The sequence below is a fragment of the Chiloscyllium punctatum genome, chromosome 16 (genome assembly GCF_047496795.1).
Source record: "Chiloscyllium punctatum isolate Juve2018m chromosome 16, sChiPun1.3, whole genome shotgun sequence".
In the NCBI taxonomy this organism is placed as follows: Eukaryota; Metazoa; Chordata; class Chondrichthyes; order Orectolobiformes; family Hemiscylliidae; genus Chiloscyllium; species Chiloscyllium punctatum.
In genome coordinates, this window is record NC_092754.1 from 26,517,299 (window position 1) to 26,536,980 (window position 19,682).

Sequence of the window (19,682 nt, forward strand, 5' to 3'; positions counted from 1 at the left end):
CATCTATATAAAAGTGGTCATTAACATGTATGTGTGGTGCTAGTTTGGTAACAAATAGAGCAAGATTTAACATTAGAACTGCTGGATTATTTAGCCGTATTGTGGTTTGGAATAAGATGTCTACATTGCTGTAATCTGAGACTCAATTTTTTTTTCTGTTTTTAGGAAAAGAAAATGGCAAAACTACCTCATTGGAAAGCCCTTCATTACCAGCATCTCACCATCTTCCTCTCCCACTTCCCATTACAAGAAGTGACCTATCTCAGGCCCCCAAACCCCAAAGTCATTTGGACCATTCAATTTCCGTCCCTGCTAGCCTTCCTTCACAAAACCACAACAAATTGGAACGTACAGATATAAAAAGCCTTCAGCTCACTCCTGAGTGCATGGAACCCCAGGTAGAAAAGCAGGCACTGTCAGGATCATTGGACAATACGTTGACCCCTCTGTTTCCTTATAAACTGTCTGCTCCTTCTCAGGCGTCAGTAGGGAAAAACCACATACCACAGGGTGAAAGCGTTGCTTGCAGCTCACAAAACCTTTTGAATTATCCAACTTCAGATACCAATGATGAGCCTCTGCCAAAACGTGTCTTGCCAAACATGAGTCTGTATGAGGTTGGCATGAAAAAGGGTGACACCACACATTTTACAACCAAAGCCTGGCAAGAAATCACAAACAAAGAAGGTTTAGAGGAACCTCCAACAAAAAAAATTGGAGAGATTTCTTCAGCTGTACAATCAAATAGTGATCTTGTGTCTGACCTGGGTTTAGTTAACAGACCAAGCCAACAAGCCTCACTTGAATTGGCTTTTGCTGCTGGTTCCAAAATAAATGAAGTGCAGCAGGGCACTGAGACTGGAAAGAGGATTGATGATCCTGACAATCTCGTTGAGCCATTAGATATGGACTTGGAAATAGCTGAAAAAGATCCATGTAGCTGTCCAAAGAGATTTGAGACTGATGAAAGACCATTTGATTCTTTAACTGGAAACATTGAAATCGATGATGGTGAAATTGTAAACTCTACTCAGCAGCAGGTTGAGGAAATTAGTTATTCAGCATCAAAAAAGACAGGAAAAAGTGGACAAAAGGAGAGAAACATCCCTGTTTCAGCTCAGCAACTGGAGGATAGACATTTAAGTTCAAACTCCTCCATGGCTCAGGTGAACATGTCTGTTGAGTTACCCAGTGGCTATGTAAGAGAAAAATCTGAACTTGCTCTTGTCACTGATAAAAAGCATGAAGAGGTACATCTGCCGACTGAAATTAAACAGTCTTCCTCTGAGGAGGATCAGAAAACTGACTCTGATTCACACTTTTCTCCAGTGGCTGCTTTGTTTGAACTGCATCAGAAGTTAGTCGCCTCCTGTCAGGACGTTTCTTTGAAGATGTCTGTCAGCTCAGAGGACAACCATCAGTTAGACACAACAAATCAGGAAGAAGATTTTCATCTAATGGAGGTGTCTGAAGAATGTTCAGGTAATAATGCCTTGAGTAGGGTGTGTGTCAGTGCAGAGGTGGATACTGTTGCTGTGGAAGAGGAAAAGAACCCTTTGTTCATGGCTAATTCCAAAATTTCTCTGAAAAGAGACAGAAGTGTGGAAAGCACCAGTGTATTTCCAGACAAATCCACTTCAGGTGTGACACGAGTTAAATCTGATGAGACTTTTGTGCAAGAATCAGTGGATAAGGCTGCAGCTTTTATTATTGTGTCTAAAGATCTAGGAAAGGAAATGGAAGTTTCCCGTACTGAAGAATCTTTACAGACTCAAGAATTACCTGTAAACCCACCTGATTCTGCAGCTGCTGAAAGCGGCCAGAGCTCTCAAAGTAGTGGGGCACATTTGCAAGAAATGACAAATAATGTGGTCTGCTCTTTGGAGAACCCAGAGGTTTTAGCTACTTCCATGACATGGGAAGGGACCATGGAAGCCAACATGAATCATCCTAATAGACATTCTTTGGTTAGTCCTCTGGAAATGCGCCCCCTAGCTTTCCCAGCTGCTAACGTTGCACGAATAAGACAATCAGGATTCACTCAGCAAGAAGCAGTGGAAGCCCTTGAACGTTTTCATGGCAATACAGACCTGGCACTTCTGGTTCTCCTTGCAAGAAAAATTGTAGTTCCTATTTGAAGCTGTCAAATAAGAGTTTGTGAAACAATAACATTTGGCCTACAATGGATACTTCGTTTGGTAAAAAAGGAAACATGTTTCAATCGGAATCATTAGTTTTGAATAGTATTGGGAAAGACCTGTTTTAGCCGTTGGTGTCATCGGTATCATTTGTCACTGGCAAACTGGTTATTGTGGTCAAGTTGCAGCAACGTTAGTATTTGATTTCAGTGCCATCCTTGATACCACTTTGCTGAAATATTCACTGGTAGCCTATAAGCCATCAAACCTAGTCTATTCAATACTGGCCTTTATGCAGTTTAAACTGCCTATAATTTTAACTGAATGTTCTCCAAGCACAGGAGGATATAGCAAGAAGTTTGGCATGACAAGGAGAAGAAGAGACACCCAGTTTGAATCCTTGGAAGATGATCTACGTGTACATGGGTATCCATGGTGGAATCATGTTAGATTTTAAATTTTGGCAAGGTCAGTTGTCGACATTGGATTTGGGGTTTGCTTGAATGTTTGACTTAACCATTGGGAGAAGTGGAAAGTCTCTATCATGTTTCCTCCATAAAGATAAAAGTTCATGTTCTCACCTTCTGAGTACACAAATTTTTAGAATTCTTTTACTCTTTTATAGCCTTTGTTAAATCTGACACAGCAACACCACCTCTGCTGGACGTATGTCACATTTGAGGCACATTCAGTATTCACAGTTGGTTTTTAAAAATGTTTTATGAAGGTGTTTGTGCTGTTTTTTTTCTTAAATGACAGTAGTGCTGTTGCTGTAATCTTCAGTGGCTGCTTAGTGCAACCTATGGTCTTTGTTTTTCCTTTCTTAAAACCAAATAATTAAAAAAAAAGTTACTGCCAAACAAAACATTGGTCATGTGTCAGCTGGTGCTAGTGGTTAAAATAGTATTTACATGAAGAACTATGAACTGTTTCTGTTTCTTGCTTTTCAAAGTTGATATCAGATAAAGGTGCAATGATGAAGTAGCAGGTTAAAGGTGTGAAGGACGGCGGATGGGAGCAAACAGGAAGAAAATCTTGATTCTGTACTGAAATAAAAACCTATAAACTATTCAAGGCTGTAATCTGAACTTTCAAGGCTGAATCTTTAATTTCAGGAACTCATGGGTTGGGGTCATGACAGAAATTAAAATGTATAAATGTGGTAACAGTAACCAGGTCCATTGACTTCCAGTTTTAACAGAGGCAGGATGTGTGGTAGCAGAGAAAGGGTTTGCTTGTTGAGGCCATGTGCCTTTGTTTTCATACTATCTATTTTTAACCTTAGACAACTAGGTATCCCAGATTTTGGGAGATTCAGCATCTTAAATAATATGAAAAAAAAGCGTCTTTACAACACAGCTTGTGGGTTAGGAGTGCCTCCTCCAGAGCCAAAAAAAAGAGTAAATTGCAAACCTGCCCCCACCCCCAACTCCCACATGAGTTGTCTGCATCACTGAACAGTGTCAAACTCACCTGTGATTCCTTCTGCCATCTTGGAACTCTTCATGCTGCGGCAGCCTGAGTCCCCTTGTGTTCTCTCATTGCTCTAAGTCTCAAAGTAATACACAGCTCTGGACATTTTCTCTTCAAAGTATTTGCATTGCAGGGACATTAAACAAATACTTCTCATAAGCTTAAACCAAAATATCACTCCAAACATCGAGAGTCTCTAGAAATTGAGCTTCTAATCAAATAATAACAGATTTGTCAAACTAGACAGTAAATAGATAAACTAAATAGATAGTATGAAAACAGATTCATAGGTTTTGGCTCTTTGAGTTCTTCCCAGCCAGATGACCTGTGTGTGGGAAGGAGCCTCACTGATCACAGTTTGAATTCTACACTCTGTCTTTACCAAACCCTGAACAAAATATACCCTGTCTCGTGGTCCCAGAATGGCATTTTAAACACTCAATAATGTTTCTTTGGTTGGATTATTTACATACAGTTCAGGATAAGCTGAGCTTCCTGACTGGGTGTCATGCATCACTATAAAGAAATTTCTTGACACTGATTTTGTCAGGCATTCATGATAGCTAGTAGCTACCAAATGACACAGACAAGAGTGTTAGGGTTCAGTCACAGCTTGTGTTGAGTTTTGTTGATACTAACTAGGAGGGTAGGTGGGGTACTTCACCTGGCTTTAATAAACCTGATAGAATGAAGAAGAAATAAAACCGAAGTACTAGAGAAACTCAGCAGATCTTTGGAGAGGAAAAACAAAGTTAACTTGTCAAGTCTAATATGACTATTCTTTGGAACTGAACTCCCATTTCAAAGAAGTCATACTAGACTTTGAAAATTAACTTTTTGTCTCTACTTTAGATCACCAGCATCTAAAGAATTTTACTTTCAACTAGGAAGGAGAAGCAGGGCTGCTGCTGTTTATCACTATCCACTGACCCTTGTTAGAATCTTTTGTCTAGGTGGACAGCAAAGCAGGATCATATCTATCTTTGACTGTCTTTACATATTCAGTAATTTGCCAAAATTCACTCTTCAAATCATCATTGGGCTAATGGGTATCTAAGTATGATATGAGTGAGCATCATTCTATCCCTTGGATGTACATCCTATCAACAGCTGACACTTAATGTTATATTTCTTCATTTGCTTCCTTCATATTCATTTGGACAAGCTGTTACAGATTATGCATTTAGAACATCACCAAAGATGATACAAGAATATAAAATATAATACAGGAAATAATAAGAACTTGGTTAAGGTTAAAATAGTGCTGCTGCTTAGTGGAAGAAAAAGGCACAAATATAACAATAGAAAATGGTTGTAAGTCCACAAAAGGAACTACTTCACACAAAGGTGAAAATTTAGTAATGGTCCAGGAAAGAAATCTCTAAGGGGTTCAAATGTACCCAGATGCCAGGCTAGGGCAGATAATTACTGGATAGGTTAAGTTTTAGCTAGATGGTCATTTCCCATTCTTGGTAATTTCTTTTTTGACTCTTGTATGTTTGTACATAAAGGTGGATTCTTCATTGACAAACTATGGTATTTAGCTATTCTTGGAGTTTCCTGAAAACTACTTTGGAAACGTTGGGTAGAACCCAGATGTCAACAACTCCTGAAATGAAAGTCAGAATAGTAGCACTGTGACTCCAGTTAGCTTCTCTGACTCTCCATCAGTTACCAACATCTCAGGGCATGCTGCATGGGTAGCAACTGCACACAACCCATCAACAGCCAGAATTTCTGGATCCCTCGCAACAAATTAGAGTGTGAATTTGCTTCTGTCTGATATGTTTGAGGCAATTGACAGGAACCGTACAGGTTAGGGGTTACCAGTGGACAGTGGACTACCAGTGCTTGAACAAGTACAGGGCTGTGCTTTAAAAATGCTGCTAGTGCCAGGAATCCCAGGTGGCAGGTACTTCTGCCTGTGGCGAGTGGGAGAATATACCAGGTGGGATACCATAAGTCATTCTGTACTGCAAATGACGTGCATTTGGGGTGGTAACATGAGAAAACTCATTAGGGTGCATGGAGAGAAACCCTTCATGAAATATCCCAAAATTGACACAGCCAATTTCTGGTAAAATTCAGACCATTATCAATTCTTTAGGTTTCTAAAGTGAACAGAAGAAAACCATAATGGTTCCAAAAAGGAATGGTAAGAATACTCAATTGCTATGCTTTAATCTAAGTCTGAGGGATGGAAAGATGATCTGTGTCATGTGTTGGAGTCCCCCTGAAAGATTGTCGCATAAGGTGGGATTAGCCTGCAGGAATTCAGTGAACAAGACTGAAACATTTTGGTTTACCATCTTAAAATTAAACAAAGCATTCTCCATACAGGAGTACTTTTTTTGCATCGTGGTATCAGTCACTGCCAAGGTCAGCTTTCTGTCTCAAGTTGTTGGACATATGTTAGTTTCTACATAAAAGAACAATGAATGTTTCAGACTTCCTCAATTTCAATTGCAATTGTGAATTTAAGGTTCCATGAATGTCAAATGCAAATTGCAGTTGGTTCAATATCGCCAAATTATTAGTACACTTGGCAATGCCTTTACTTAACCAAGACTCTTGGTTAACTCTTTGTTAATGCACATTCTTGATATTATGATTATGGTACAGTATAATAGTTATTGTGTTTGATCTGACGGGTTTGCTGTTGCAATTGACCTTGAATTCAGGATCTCTTGTTGATGTCTACAATTGTATTCAAACAAATCTATTCATTGGGCACCGTCTATACACTTCCCAAGTCAGTTTCTGTGAGAACATAGCCAATGTGAGTCTGACTTCAGTTACAAGACAATTAGGGAAACAGGAAATGATTAATAGGCTGATTGGCATCTGAAAGAAAGATGGGTTACTATTTCAGATCCTACCTTATATCAGACATTGTGACCTGTCCCTCACCTTGCCCGACAAAAGTGGGATAGGAACAATAGTCACAGCTGAGTCTGATTGGGTCTTAGTCTGATAACAGATAATCATCATACATCCAGGCTCTTTATAAAGTTTCTTATTTGTGGCTACAGTTGTTCATAGAGAAAGCTGCATGTTTATACCCATTAATTAGTAAGGCCAATCATGGAGTGCATAATACCTTTCGACCACTGAAGAGGAATTTCCTTAAACTGGTTACAGATTTTAGATTTTTTTGGCTTGATGTGAATGGTTTCTTAACCATATCACCCAATTCTTATTAATCAAACCTTGACTACCGCTTTAAGTATTCACACTGTCCATGTCCAGTACAACATGGTTGCAATGTGTACCAGCTATAGGAACTCATGATTTTTCAACAGTACTTGAAGGACAAATCGCCATTGCTTACAAGCTTCCCTTAAAGTCACAGAACATTCTAACTTGGAGATATACCACCATTGCTTAATAGTCAGAGGGAAATTGAGAAACAAACTTGTAAGGAGATCTCAGCTATCTGTAAGAATAATAGGGTGGTTATGGTAGGGGATTTTAACTTTCCATAGTGTTATAGGGACTGCCATAGTGTTAAGGGTTTAGATGGAGAGGACTTTGTTAAGTGTGTACAAGACAATTTTCTGATTCAATATGTGGATGTACCTCCTAGAGAAGGTGCAAAACTTGACCTACTCTTGGGAAATAAGGCAGGGCAGGTGACTGAGGAGTCAGTAGGGGAGTACTTTGGGGCCAACATACATAATTCTATTAGATTTAAAATAGTGATGGAAAAAGATAGACCAGATCTAAAAGTTGAAGTTCTAAATTGGAGGAAGGCCAATTTTGATGGTATTAGGCAAGAACTTTCAAAAGCTGATTTGGAGCAGATGTTCGCAGATAAAGGGACGGCTGGAAAATGGGAAGTCTTCAGAAATGAGATAATGAGAATCCAGAGAAAGTATATTCCTGTTAGGGTGAAAGGAAAAGCTGGTATAGGGAATAGGGAATGCTGGATGACTAAAGAAATTGAGGGTTTGGTTAAGAAAAAGAAGGAAGCATATATCAGGTATAGACAGGATAGATCGAGTGAATCCTTAGAAGAGTATAAGGAAAGTAGGAGTATACTTAAGAGGGAAATCAGGAGGGCAAAAGGGGACATGAGATAGCTTTGGCAAATAGAATTCAGGAGAATCCAAAGGGTTTTTACAAATATATTAAGGACAAAAGGGTAACTAGGGAAAGAATAGGGCCCCTCCAAGATCAGCAAGGCGGCCTTTGTGTGGAGCCACAGAAAATGGGGGAAATACTAAATGAGTATTTTGCATCCGTATTTACTGTGGAAAAGGATATGGAATATATAGACTGTAGGGAAATAGATGGTGACATCTTGCAAAATGACCAGATTACAGAGGAGGAAGTGCTGGATGTCTTGAAACGGGTAAAGGTGGATAAATCCCCAGGACCTGATCAGGTGTACCCGAGAACTCTGTGGGAAGCTAGAGAAGTGATTGCTGGGCCTCTTGCTGAGATATTTGTATAATTGATAGTCACAGATGAGGTGCCGGAATACTGGAGGTTGGCAAACGTGGTGCCACTGTTTAAGAAAGGTGGTAAGGACAGGCCATGGAACTATAGACCAGTGAGCCTGATGCTGGTGGTGGGCAAGTTGTTGGAGGGAATCCTGAGGGACAGGATGTACATGTATTTGGAAAGGCAAGGACTGATTAGGGATAGTCAACATGGCTTTGTGTGTGGGAAATCATGTCTCACAAACTTGATTGAGTGTTTTGAAGAAGTAAAAAAGAAGATTGATGAGGGCAGAGCGGTAGATGTGATGTATATGGACTTCAGTAAGGTGTTTGACAAGGTTCCCCATGAGAGCCTGGTTAGCAAGGTTAGATCTCACGGAATACAGGGAGAACTAGCCATTTGGATACAGAACTGGCTCAAAGGTAGAAAACAGAGGGTGGTGGTGGAGGGTTGTTTTTCAGACTGGAGGCCTGTTACCAGTAGATTGCCACAACAATCGGTGCTGGGTCCTCTACTTTTTGTCATTTACACAAATGATTTGGATGCGAGCATAAGAGGTACAGTTAGCAAGTTTGCAGATGACACCAAAATTGGAGGTGTAGTGGACAGCGAAGAGGGTTACCTAAGATTAGAACTGTCTCTTGACCAGATGGGCCAATGGGCTGAGAAGTGGCAGATGGAGTTTAATTCAGATAAATTGAAGGTGCTGCATTTTGGGAAGTCAAATCTTAGCAGGACTTATACACTTAATAGTAAGGTCCTAGGGAGTGTTGCTGAACAAAGAGACCTTGGAGTGCAAGTTCATAGCTCCTTGAAAGTGGAGTCACAGGTAGATAGGATAGTGAAGAAAGCATTTGGTATGCTTTCCTTTATTGGTCAGAGTATTGATTACAGGAGTTGGGAGGTCATGTTGTGGCTGTACAGGACATTGGTTAGGCCACTGTTGGAATATTGTGTGCAATTCTGATCACCTTCCTATTGGAAAGATGTTGTGAAACTTGAAAGAGTTCAGAAAATATTTACAAGGATGTTGCCAAGGTTGGAGGATTTGAGCTAAAGGGAGAGACTGAACAGGCTGGGACTGTTTTCCCTGGAGTGACGGAGGCTGAGGGGTGACCTTTATAGAGGTTTACAAAATAATGAGGGACATGGACAGGGTAAATAGGCAAAGTCTTTTCCTTGGGGTCAGGGAGTCCAGAACTAGAGGGCATAGGTTTAGGGTGGAAGGGGAAAGATATCAAAGAGACCTATGGGGCAACCTTTTCACACGGAGGGTGGTATGTGTATGGAATGAGCTGCTGGAGGATGTGGTGGAGGCTGGTACAATTGCAACATTTAAAAGGCATTTGGATGGGTATTTGAATAGGAAGGGTTTGGAGGGATATGGGCCGGTTGCTGGCAGGCGGGACTAGATTGTGTTGGGATATCTGGTTGGCATGGATGGGTTAGACCGAAGGATCTGTTTCCATGCTGTACATCTCTATGACTCTATGCTGCACCCGAATCCTGAACTTCCTAACCATAGTGCTGCAGAAGAGTCTTCACTATATGGACTGCAATAATTGAAGAGCAAGTTTCACCATTTTCTTGTGGCAAACTAGGAATAAGCAAGAAATGCTGATGCTCATATCCCGACTGAAATGTTGGAAATGAACCCATTGTGCAGAATGTTCTCCAATACCTGATAAATTATTGCTTTCATCTTGTTTGTTAGAACCCTCACTAACTTTTCATTTCTCTTGGTTTTTATTCTTTTATCAATTTTGGTTTGGAGCTGGAAACTGTGTGAGCTAAACAGAACTTTTAAACTATGGATAATAGTTGTGTTAAAAGGAAATCAGACCAAACACTTTGTTTATTCATAAGCTAATTACAGTTTGGTTCATGATCGAACGGTTCTGCAGACACTTTTGTCACCAGAGAAGAGCAATATGTTTAAACAGAGCACAGAGGTTGGCTAATAACGAGGTTAGTACCTGGGAATTGGTTCCAGAAAGTCTGAAAAAAATGCCATTCACAAGCAAAAAGATGTTGAATGGTAACTGTGACCTTGTGGAAGAGACAGTCTGTCAGAGAGTGTTCAGAGTTTGAATTGGGGTTTGGACTATGTTTTCTGTGAAAAGGAACATAGCAGTTGGTGCTTCAGTGTGAAGATTTGAAAGCTCCCTATCTGACTCTGCAAGAGCAGCTCTCAGGCAATAGAAAAATAAGTTATAAATATTACTGTCTTTCTCTGAGTGAACTGGGATGGAGGTCCTGATGAAGATCTTCAGAAAGTCAACCACAAAACAGTCATTGTGTCAGTAAAACCCACTTGAGTAATCTGCCCAATTTTGTTATTTTCTTTCGTTTAACCCTTAACTGTTTGTCTGTCTTTTGTGTGAATGGAGGCTGAGAATACATTATGTTGGTTTTAAAACATAGACACTAACTAGGTTACTTTGTTTAATTTTACTCTGCTGAAGTTACTACATTGTTAATAAACTGCTAAGTCTTTTATTTAAGATACAAACTGATGTCTGGAATTTATTATTCAAAGAGTCTGAGATTGGTTATTCAAAAATGTGCTTAGGAAGTATGGGGTCAGTTCCGAGGGCCTTAATTTTACTGTGTTGTATGTACAGAGGGTGAAAGGCTGATTCAATTCAGCTATCTGTCTCCATGTTGCAACATGTTGCACCCATTTGTTTCATCCATGCTAACAGCAAAAGACAATTTCTTTAAGTCCTAAATCTCCAGTAGTGTTAAAGTTGTAATTTTATGCAAGACAGGAATGGAATCATAGCAGGACTAAGTTTATTTTTGGTCCCAATTTTTCACACTTGACAATACGGGTTGCACAACATGCCTCTTGCCCACTCTGAAATATGGAAAACATCACATTATCAAGTCATTCAGGAGAACAATAATATTGAAGCATTCATGAATTTAAATTGTCCAAATAATAGAGTTAAACTAATATGGAAAATAATCAGCAATACTTGACTTACACTCAGTCATGAAAATGGAACAGGAATAGATCATTTTGTCCATCAAGTGTACTTCACCATCCAATGGGATCGCAGTTGATCCAATTGTGGCTTTTACTTTTCTATATCCTCCACAATGTTTCACCCCTGTGTAGTTCAAAAATCTGTTCAATAACCCAGCCTCTAGTACACTGTGAAACAGATTCCAAAGAATAATGAGAGGAAAATCCTCCTCATCCCAATCTTAAATGGAGACCTCTTATTATTACTTGTGCCCACTGGTGCTAGATTTTCCCAGAAAGGAAATATTCTATCAGCATCTATCTTGTCAAGTCCCCTTCGAATCTTTTGTTTTAAAAATTCAGATTATCTCTCATCATTCTCAACTCTAATGAGGTTGGGCTCAACCTTTCCTAATAAGACAACCCTTTCAATGCAGAATTAGCCTTGGGAGCCTCTTCTGAAGTGTTTCCAATGCAAGCATGTGCCTTATAAGCATGTAGAGTAAAACAGTATTACATTGGATTGTACAGGCTTTACAACATAGAATCAAGCTATTCAGCCCAACCAGCCCATAATGGCATGCTGCACTCAAGTCAACTTGTGTGCTGCACTCCAGTCAATTACTATCTTTCCTCTGCTAAAATGGTTCTTTGTAACTGTTGTTTTCTCCCTCATAAACTCTTCTAGCCTAACTAATTTGTTTGATCCACATTCTGTCACACTTTGGGAAAGAGGTTACTGAATTTCCCCCATTGGATTTCTTGGTGACCATCTTATATTAATGGCCTACTCTACCACACAAGAGGAAACATTTTCTCTCTATCCAAACTAACAGAATCTTTCATAATTTTAAAGATCTCTATGAGGTTATCCTTCAGTCATTCCTTAAGAAACCTGACCATAATACAAATTGAATTCTATCCATTTGTCAGTTCATCAGTTGAAACATTGAATCATCCAGTGAGGAGGCCAAACAAAATTACAGTTTGCAATCACAAATCAAACCCTCTCTCAAAGGTCTATTTATGGTTCTCAAGAAACAGGGCTGCCTGGAAATGGGCTTCTTGAGCGATGGTCTTTAAAACAATGGTTTTAAGGTTCTACTCTAAGTTTGTGCAGTGCTCCTGGGTGGCTGACCCAATAATCAATTAATAAAGTAATCCACCCTAGAGAAATGCCCATAAAAGTTTATAATATCACATGTCAAGTTTTACCACACTTTGTCTTTGCTGCATAAACAACTTGTGTTTTTAAGTGTCTTTAACAAAGAAAATATTGCATGAGAAGTTACATAGGCCGGTCAAAGGTCAACAGAAACAGATGACCAAATAAATGCTGAGCCATTTCATGTAAATTAGAAGGGTTGCCAAATTGCTTGGCCAACATTATTGTTTTTGAGAAAGCTTTGAGAAGTCAAATGTGTTTAGGTAGAAGTGTTCAGTGTATGGCAAAGACAGCTAAAGATAATGCCCCTGAAGGTGAGACAATGAAATGGAATACACAGAAGACTAGAACTGGAGGACAGAGGGGAAGTGAGACTGGACAATATTGCAAAGACAAAGTGTAGAGAGGCCATGGAATATTTTGTAATGTAATGCATTGGAATACAGTGTGAGTTAGCAATGATGATCATGACGTAGTCTGGGACAGCTTACAGACAACTGAATGTTGGGTAAATTGGAATTAGTGAAAGCATGCAGGATGACGCTGAAGAAGTGACAGAAACATGAATAAGTATTGCAGTGGCAGAGCAGCAGTGGTACAGAAGTACTGGCAGGCTGCAGACTTGTGTTGAATAAGATTTGAAACTTAGCTCTGGTTTCGCATGGTCCAATTTTGCTTAAACATGTGGCTGAGGAAGTGATTGAATCAGTGGCAGAAGAGCTGAATATATGGCAAAGGTTACAAACAGTAGCTTTATTCCTCTAAAGGAAGTTGTAATTATTCATGACAATGTCAAGGAAATAGAGAACTAAGGGTAGGTCCTGGAAGGAGTCAGATAGTGATAGTGAAGAGAATGGGAAGAGAAGCATTGCTGAAGCAACTATTTTAATCTCCAATAGGTAAGAATAAAGCAAACATGGTTAAGATAATGATAGACAAGTAAACTTGCAATTCATAGATCCCAATTTCATCTAAATGGAATTTACGGAACAGAGATGAGAATAAAATAATTGAATCTTGACAAATTCTAATTGCCTTATTCATCTATTGGAGACTTGCCACCATGTCCAAAGAAATAACAGTCTCACTGAGCCAGCTGAATTTTCAATGTGACAGTGGAATAAACATTAAAGCTACTCAAATGACAGGAGTAGTAATATTACAATATTATGTCCGAAGTGAAAGATAAAAAGCTACTCCCACTTTTGTTTTATAACACGCTCTGAATTCTCTTTCATTGATGACCCCACAGTAAAGTCATTCCCCAGGCTAGAAGGGCTACCCAATTTATTCATAAAAGGATTGCAACACTTAAGTTTTTGCTCAATTTCCCATTTCAATGATACTTATAAATCCACATGGGAAGTGTGCCAAACAATTAATCATTATGCTAAAGTTTGATACACTAATTTTATATTGCAAATTCTGCCATAAATTTACATGTGAAATCCAGAACGGCGTACATCATCTGGCATTTTGCAGACGCTGAGTACTCAAAAGTTTTTTTCTTTGACTTACTTTTGTTTCTTTCCTTGCCTTCATCAGCAACTTTGTGGTCAATGTAATCAGCACACGCTCCTCTGAATTTTACTGCCTAGGAATTTATTCTGCGTCACAGACATCTGAATAAATAAAGTGTAAAAATGTATTTAATTTACACTATTAGCCACAATCCCGTCTTCACCCACATTTTTGTTCATGCTCAAGATGTTGGAGCCATATTTGGACATTATAGATGCATTTCATAAAATCCACACTAAATCTATAACACCTGAAGTGATAATATAAAATATATAAATGATATTGTACAAATATGCTCACAGTACATCATAAATCATGTAATCTATTCAAGTAACACAGTGAAGGATTGGTGCCATATGCCAAATGTAAACCAGCTGAACAAAATGGGATTTTAGCTCTTTTTCCCAGTTTCCTTTGCTGCTAAGGAAAATTAGATTAGATTACAGTGTGGAAACAGGCTCTTTGGCCCAATAAGTCCACACCGACCCGCTGAAGCATAACCCACCCATACCCCTATATTTACCCTTTACCTAATACTACGGGCAATTTAGCATAGCCAATTCACCTGACCTGCACATCTTTGGACTGTGGCAGACATTTGACAAATGGTCATACAGATGAAGTATGAAACAAAACAGAAGTGGTTGGAAAAGCTCAGCAGGTCTGGCTGCATCTTGGATTAGATTACTTACAGTGTGGAAACAGGCCCAACAAGTCCACACCGCCCCACCGAAGCGCAACCCACCCATACCCCTATATTTACCCCTTACCTAACACTACGGGCAATTTAGCATGACCAATTCACCTGACCTGCACATCTTTGGACTGTGGGAGGAAACCCACGCAGACACGGGGAGAACGTGCAAACTCCACACAGTCAGTCACCTGAGGCGGGAATTGAACCTGGGTCTCTGGCGCTGTGAGGCAGCAGTGCTAACCACTGTGCCACCGTGCCGCCTACAAAAATTAAAGAATGTAAAGTCAGGAGGCACAGAAAGGATACCGGCAGATCAGTTGTCTGTTAAACGTACTATCCAATTTGCTTTCTTAGAGTCTTGGAGACGTACAGCACGGAAACAGACCCTTCAGTCCAACCTGTCCATGCTGACCAGATATCCCAACCCAATCTAGTCACACCTGCCAGCACCTATCCTATTTCCCTCCAAACCCTTCCTATTCATAATCCCATCCAGATGCCTTTTAAATGTTGCAATTGTACCAGCCTCCATCGCTTCCTCTGACAACTTTCACGTTGTTTTCAAAGATAGAACAATGTTTGAGTATGTAGTGGGTAGCTGTTTTGCTACGGCCCATTTCATACCCCTGCTGCAGTTGAATTTTGTATCAAATTTCCACCTTGGGAATTTCATTTAATGGTAAGATCCTAGGGAGTGTTGCTTTACAAATAGACCTTGGAGTGCAGATTCATATTTCCTTGAAAGTAGAGTCACAGGTAGATAGGATAGTGAAGAAGGCGTTTGGTATGCTTTCTTTTATTTGTCAGAGCATTGAGTACAGGAGTTGTGAGGACATATTGCAGCTATACAGGACATTGGTTAAGCCACTTTAGGAATATTGCGGACAATTCTAGTCTTCTTTCTATTGGAAGGATGTTGTGAAACTTGAAACGATTCAGAAAAGATTTACAAGGATGTTGCCAGGTTTGGTGGATTTGAGCTATCGGCAGAGGCTGAAGAGGCTGGGGCTGTTTTCCCTGGAGCTTCTGAGGCTGAGAGGTGACCTTATAGAAGTTTACAAAATCATGAGGGGCATGGATAGGATAAACAGACAAACTCTTCCCTGGGATGGGGGAAGTCCAGAACTAGAGGGCATAGGTTCAGGGTGAGAGGGGAAAGTTATAAAAGGGACCTAAGGGACAACTCTTTCACACAGTGGATGGTGCGTGTATGGAATGAGCTGCCAAAGGATGTGGTGGAGGCGGGTACAATTACAGCAATGAAAAGACATCTGGATGGATATATGAATAGGAAGGGTTTGGAGGGATATGGGCCAAGTGCTGGCAAATGGGACTAGGTTGGGTTAGAATATCTGGGTGGCATTGCACGAGTAGGAATGGAAGATCTGTTTCTGTTCTGTGCTAAGTCTCTATTTAGTCCAAAACAGGATAGGTTGCAATCCTTTCTAATTAAAGTAGTTGTTGGTGCAATTTCCAAGTGCTGTCCCAAATAAACAGCAAAAGTGTCAGTATCAGGAACAGTTGAACACTTGTTATTAAAAGTTGATAGTTGTTGAATTTGAATCAGTTTTAAGAAGCTAAGTCTTCTTGATAGAAACGATTACTTTCAGTGGGAGAAGACACTAAACAAGATCTAAAGCAGGTCAGTTTAATTCCTAGATTACATGGCTAACAAAGAAAGACTGCAGCTAAATTATCTCTATGTGTGGCATAGCTGATAATTTGAAACATAAACTAGGTAGGTTCAAACTATTTCAAGGTACTGTTTATTTACCAATCGCAGATTCATTAATGGAGTCTGGAGAGGTAGATCTGTCTCTACGAAATGGTCTACTTCACACTAACTGCTCCAGTTAACCATATTGGCCAGGGCTTTAAAGGATCCTATAGTTTTCTATAAATCTGCACTCGCCTGCTCACTGATCTATAATGTTTCCAATGCAATGTACTGATGTTAAAATTCTCATCATTTTGTTTAAATTCCTCCATATCTCCATAACATTCACCATGCCCACAATCCTCCGAACACTTGAATTCTCATCTCTGAGGCATTATGCAATTCTTTTGTCTCAGCGTTCTAGTAGCATCATTTCGAACTAAGCTCTGGAACTAAGTCAACAGTGATCCCCAATAACAAATAGGAAATTGTTGGTGAATTAGCAGGTCTGGCAGCATCTGTGGGGAGAAAGCAAGGTTAAAGTTTTGAACCTGGTGACTTCTTCAGAACTGGTGATTCCCCCCAATGTGCAGATAATTTGACAATGGCAATGACATTGATTACTAAGTGAAGGTGGTTAAACTCTCTCCTGTTAAAGGTAGTAATTGCAAGGTACTTGTTTAGCATGAATGCTAATTACCACTTATCAGTCCAAGTACGTAACTTGTACTTGGCCCCTCTGCAGGAGTAGTTGCAAATGGAACTGGAAACTAGGCAAACATCCGGGAAACATCTTCACTTCTGATATGATGGCAGGAAGGTCATTGGATGAAACAATTGATTGGGTTGAGTACAGTGTCCTGAGGAAATTCTGCAACATTGTTTTAGGGATGGGATGATGAGCCTCTAACAACTACAACCACCTTCCTTCATGCTAAATATAACTCCAACCAATGGAGAGTAGGATTCCATTTCTCTTGAGTTTTTCTAGAACATCTTGATGCCTCACTTGGTCAAATGCTGCTTGATGCCAAGGGGAATCACTTTCTCCTCACTTCTGAAATGCAGCTCTTTTGTCCAAGTTCAGACCCATGCCATAATAAGGTCTGGAGGCGGTTAGTTCTGGTAAAACTTAAATTAAGAATTCGTGGATGGGTTATGGTGAGTACTTGACAGCTGTGTCAATGATCCCTTTATCATTTTAATCATTAGATGAGGCTGCTGGATGAGTACTTAGAGTCATAGAGTTGTACAGCATAAAAACAGACCCAATGGTCCAACCTGCCCATGCCAATCAGATATCCTAAATTAATCTAGACCCATTTGCCAGCATTTGGTCTATATCCCTCTAAACCCTTCCTATTCATATACCCATCCAGATGCCTTTTAAATGTTGTAATTACACCAATCTCTTCCACTTCCTCTGGCAGCACATTCCATACACGCATCACTATCTGTGAGAAACATTTGCCCCTTAAGTCCCTTTTAAATTTTTCCCCTTTCATGTTAAACATATGCCCTCTAGTTTTGGACTCCAGGGAAAAGATCTTGACTATTCACCCTAGCCATGCCTCTTATCATTTTAGAAACCCCTATAAGGTCACCCTTCAGCTTCTGACACTCCAGGGAAAATAGCTCCAACCTGTTCAGCTTCTCCCCATAACTCAGACGCCCTCCAACCTTAGCAAAATCATTGTAAATTTTTTCTAGATCCTTTCAAGTTTCACAACATTCTTTTGAAACCAGGGAGACCAGAATTTGTTGCTTTGTAACTTTGTTTAAGTTTTGAAATTTTTTATTGAGGCTATTTTTTCTAATCAACCTATTCAGAGATGTTATTACACACACAGAATCATAGAATCACCACAGTGTAGAAACAGGCCATTCAGCCCAACAAGTCTATACCAACTATCCGAAGAGCAACCCACTCAGACCCATTCCCCAAACCTATTACTCTACATTTACCACAGATCCCTGAACATTATGGGCAATTTGGCATAGCCAATTCACCTAACCTACATATTGTGGGAGGAAACCCAAGCACCTTTTATATCCAGTGCACTCAATAGATGTGGTTTTTGGAGAGTAATTGTCTCACCAATAGAACAACTCTACATGAACTCCCCAGGACACTGCACTATTCTTTCTTATCACATGGAGTGCATTGAGCTATTTGAAGACTGATTTCTTCAACAATCAGGCCCTCAGAAAGAGGCCAGATAAATCAGCATTTCTTGTTGAAGATGGTTGCAAATTCTTCAGCCTTATCTTCTGTGCTGACATAATGCACAATGTTGATGACATCTTCCTCCATGTTATTTAGCACCACCACTGTACTAAGTGGGATAAATTCAGAAACTATCTGGCACTATGGTCCATCAGCTGCAGGAGAATTACATTCCATCCCAATATGAAACCTCATTGAAGATGGGGGAGTTGGTTGTGACAGCCCTGCAGTTCTTAGATCGAATCTGTAGGGGCTCTGGGATAGTTTAGTTCTGAGCAGAACATGCTGTTTCTGTATAATATTCCTACATGATCAGTGTTTTATTTTTGATATGTCTGTGCTGCTATGGCATGCTCTTCCACACTCTTCATTGAACCAAGGTCTTTTACCTTGATGATAATGATGGAATGAGAAGTATGCCAGGCCATGAGGTTTCATATTGTGATAGAATGCAATTCTCCTGCCACTGGTGGACCACAGTGCCAGATCTGTTCAGAATCTATCCCACTTAGTACAGTAGAGATGCCACACAACAGAGAGGAAGATGTTTGTTAACATTGTGATGAAACTTCATCTTCACAAAGATATTCAAATGAGTAATGTTACGTGCATCAGGCACAATTGGTCAGGATGAGGTCAGGTTTGGAGGAAATAGGATCAAGAGGAGACCATTCAACCTGTTGAACCTGTCCCACCATTTGATGAGATTGTGGTTGAACTATGACCTAACTCCAAACACCTACCTTTGGCCTTGCCTATATTCACTTACTTGGCCTTCGCAGCTGTCTGGGGCATAGAATTCCAAAAAAAACTAAAGACTGAGAGAAGAAATTCCTTCTCAATTCTGCCTTAAGTAGGTGTGATCTTTGTTTTGAAACCCTGCTCTATTGTAATAGATTCTCCCATGAGAGAAAAAAAGCCCTCAGTTTTAGGGCCAGTTGGGTTTTTTTTCTACACTGGCTCTTTAATTCCAGATTTATTTAATGAACTGAGTTTAAATGCTCCAGTGAAATTTGAACTTGTGTCTCTTGATCATAATTCGAGGAATGTGGCTCTTGTTTCTATTTCATGGATATTTTTCAAACAACCTGCTCAGAGATGTTATCGCACACAACCTCCTGGAGCAGATAGGACTTGCACCCAGGCCTCCTGGCTCAGAGGTAGGGACATCAGCCACAAAGAGCCGCTTGTTTCCATTTTAATGTAGTGTGATATCCAGTCCAGACATTGACTGGGATGTGAGTGGACCCACTGGCAGCTCTAGGTCAGGTGGGTAGTGGAAGAGGGACACACCAGCTCCTCTGTCCCAGGGCTCAGCAAGTGCTGGGGCTGCCGCAGCGTGACGCTGCCGCCAGGGGGGAGACGTGAGCAGCTGTGACGCCGCGAG

The 19,682-nt window shown here is 40.1% G+C and overlaps 1 protein-coding gene across 3 annotated transcripts in view; it reads left to right on the forward strand.

Annotated features, from left to right (window-relative positions):
- The window catches only part of ddi2 (DNA-damage inducible protein 2), a 36,624-nt gene extending 33,621 nt beyond the window's left edge, over positions 1-3,003 (forward strand). For 2 of the 3 annotated variants that reach the window (XM_072586539.1, XM_072586540.1), the window contains one exon: positions 166-3,003. In XM_072586539.1, the coding sequence (XP_072442640.1) occupies positions 166-2,138 (1,973 nt within the window). In that variant the 3' untranslated portion in view covers positions 2,139-3,003. The remainder of the gene's footprint in view (positions 1-165) is intronic. The other variant, XM_072586541.1, reaches the window with a different exon arrangement.
- The last annotated feature ends 16,679 nt before the right edge of the window (positions 3,004-19,682 follow it).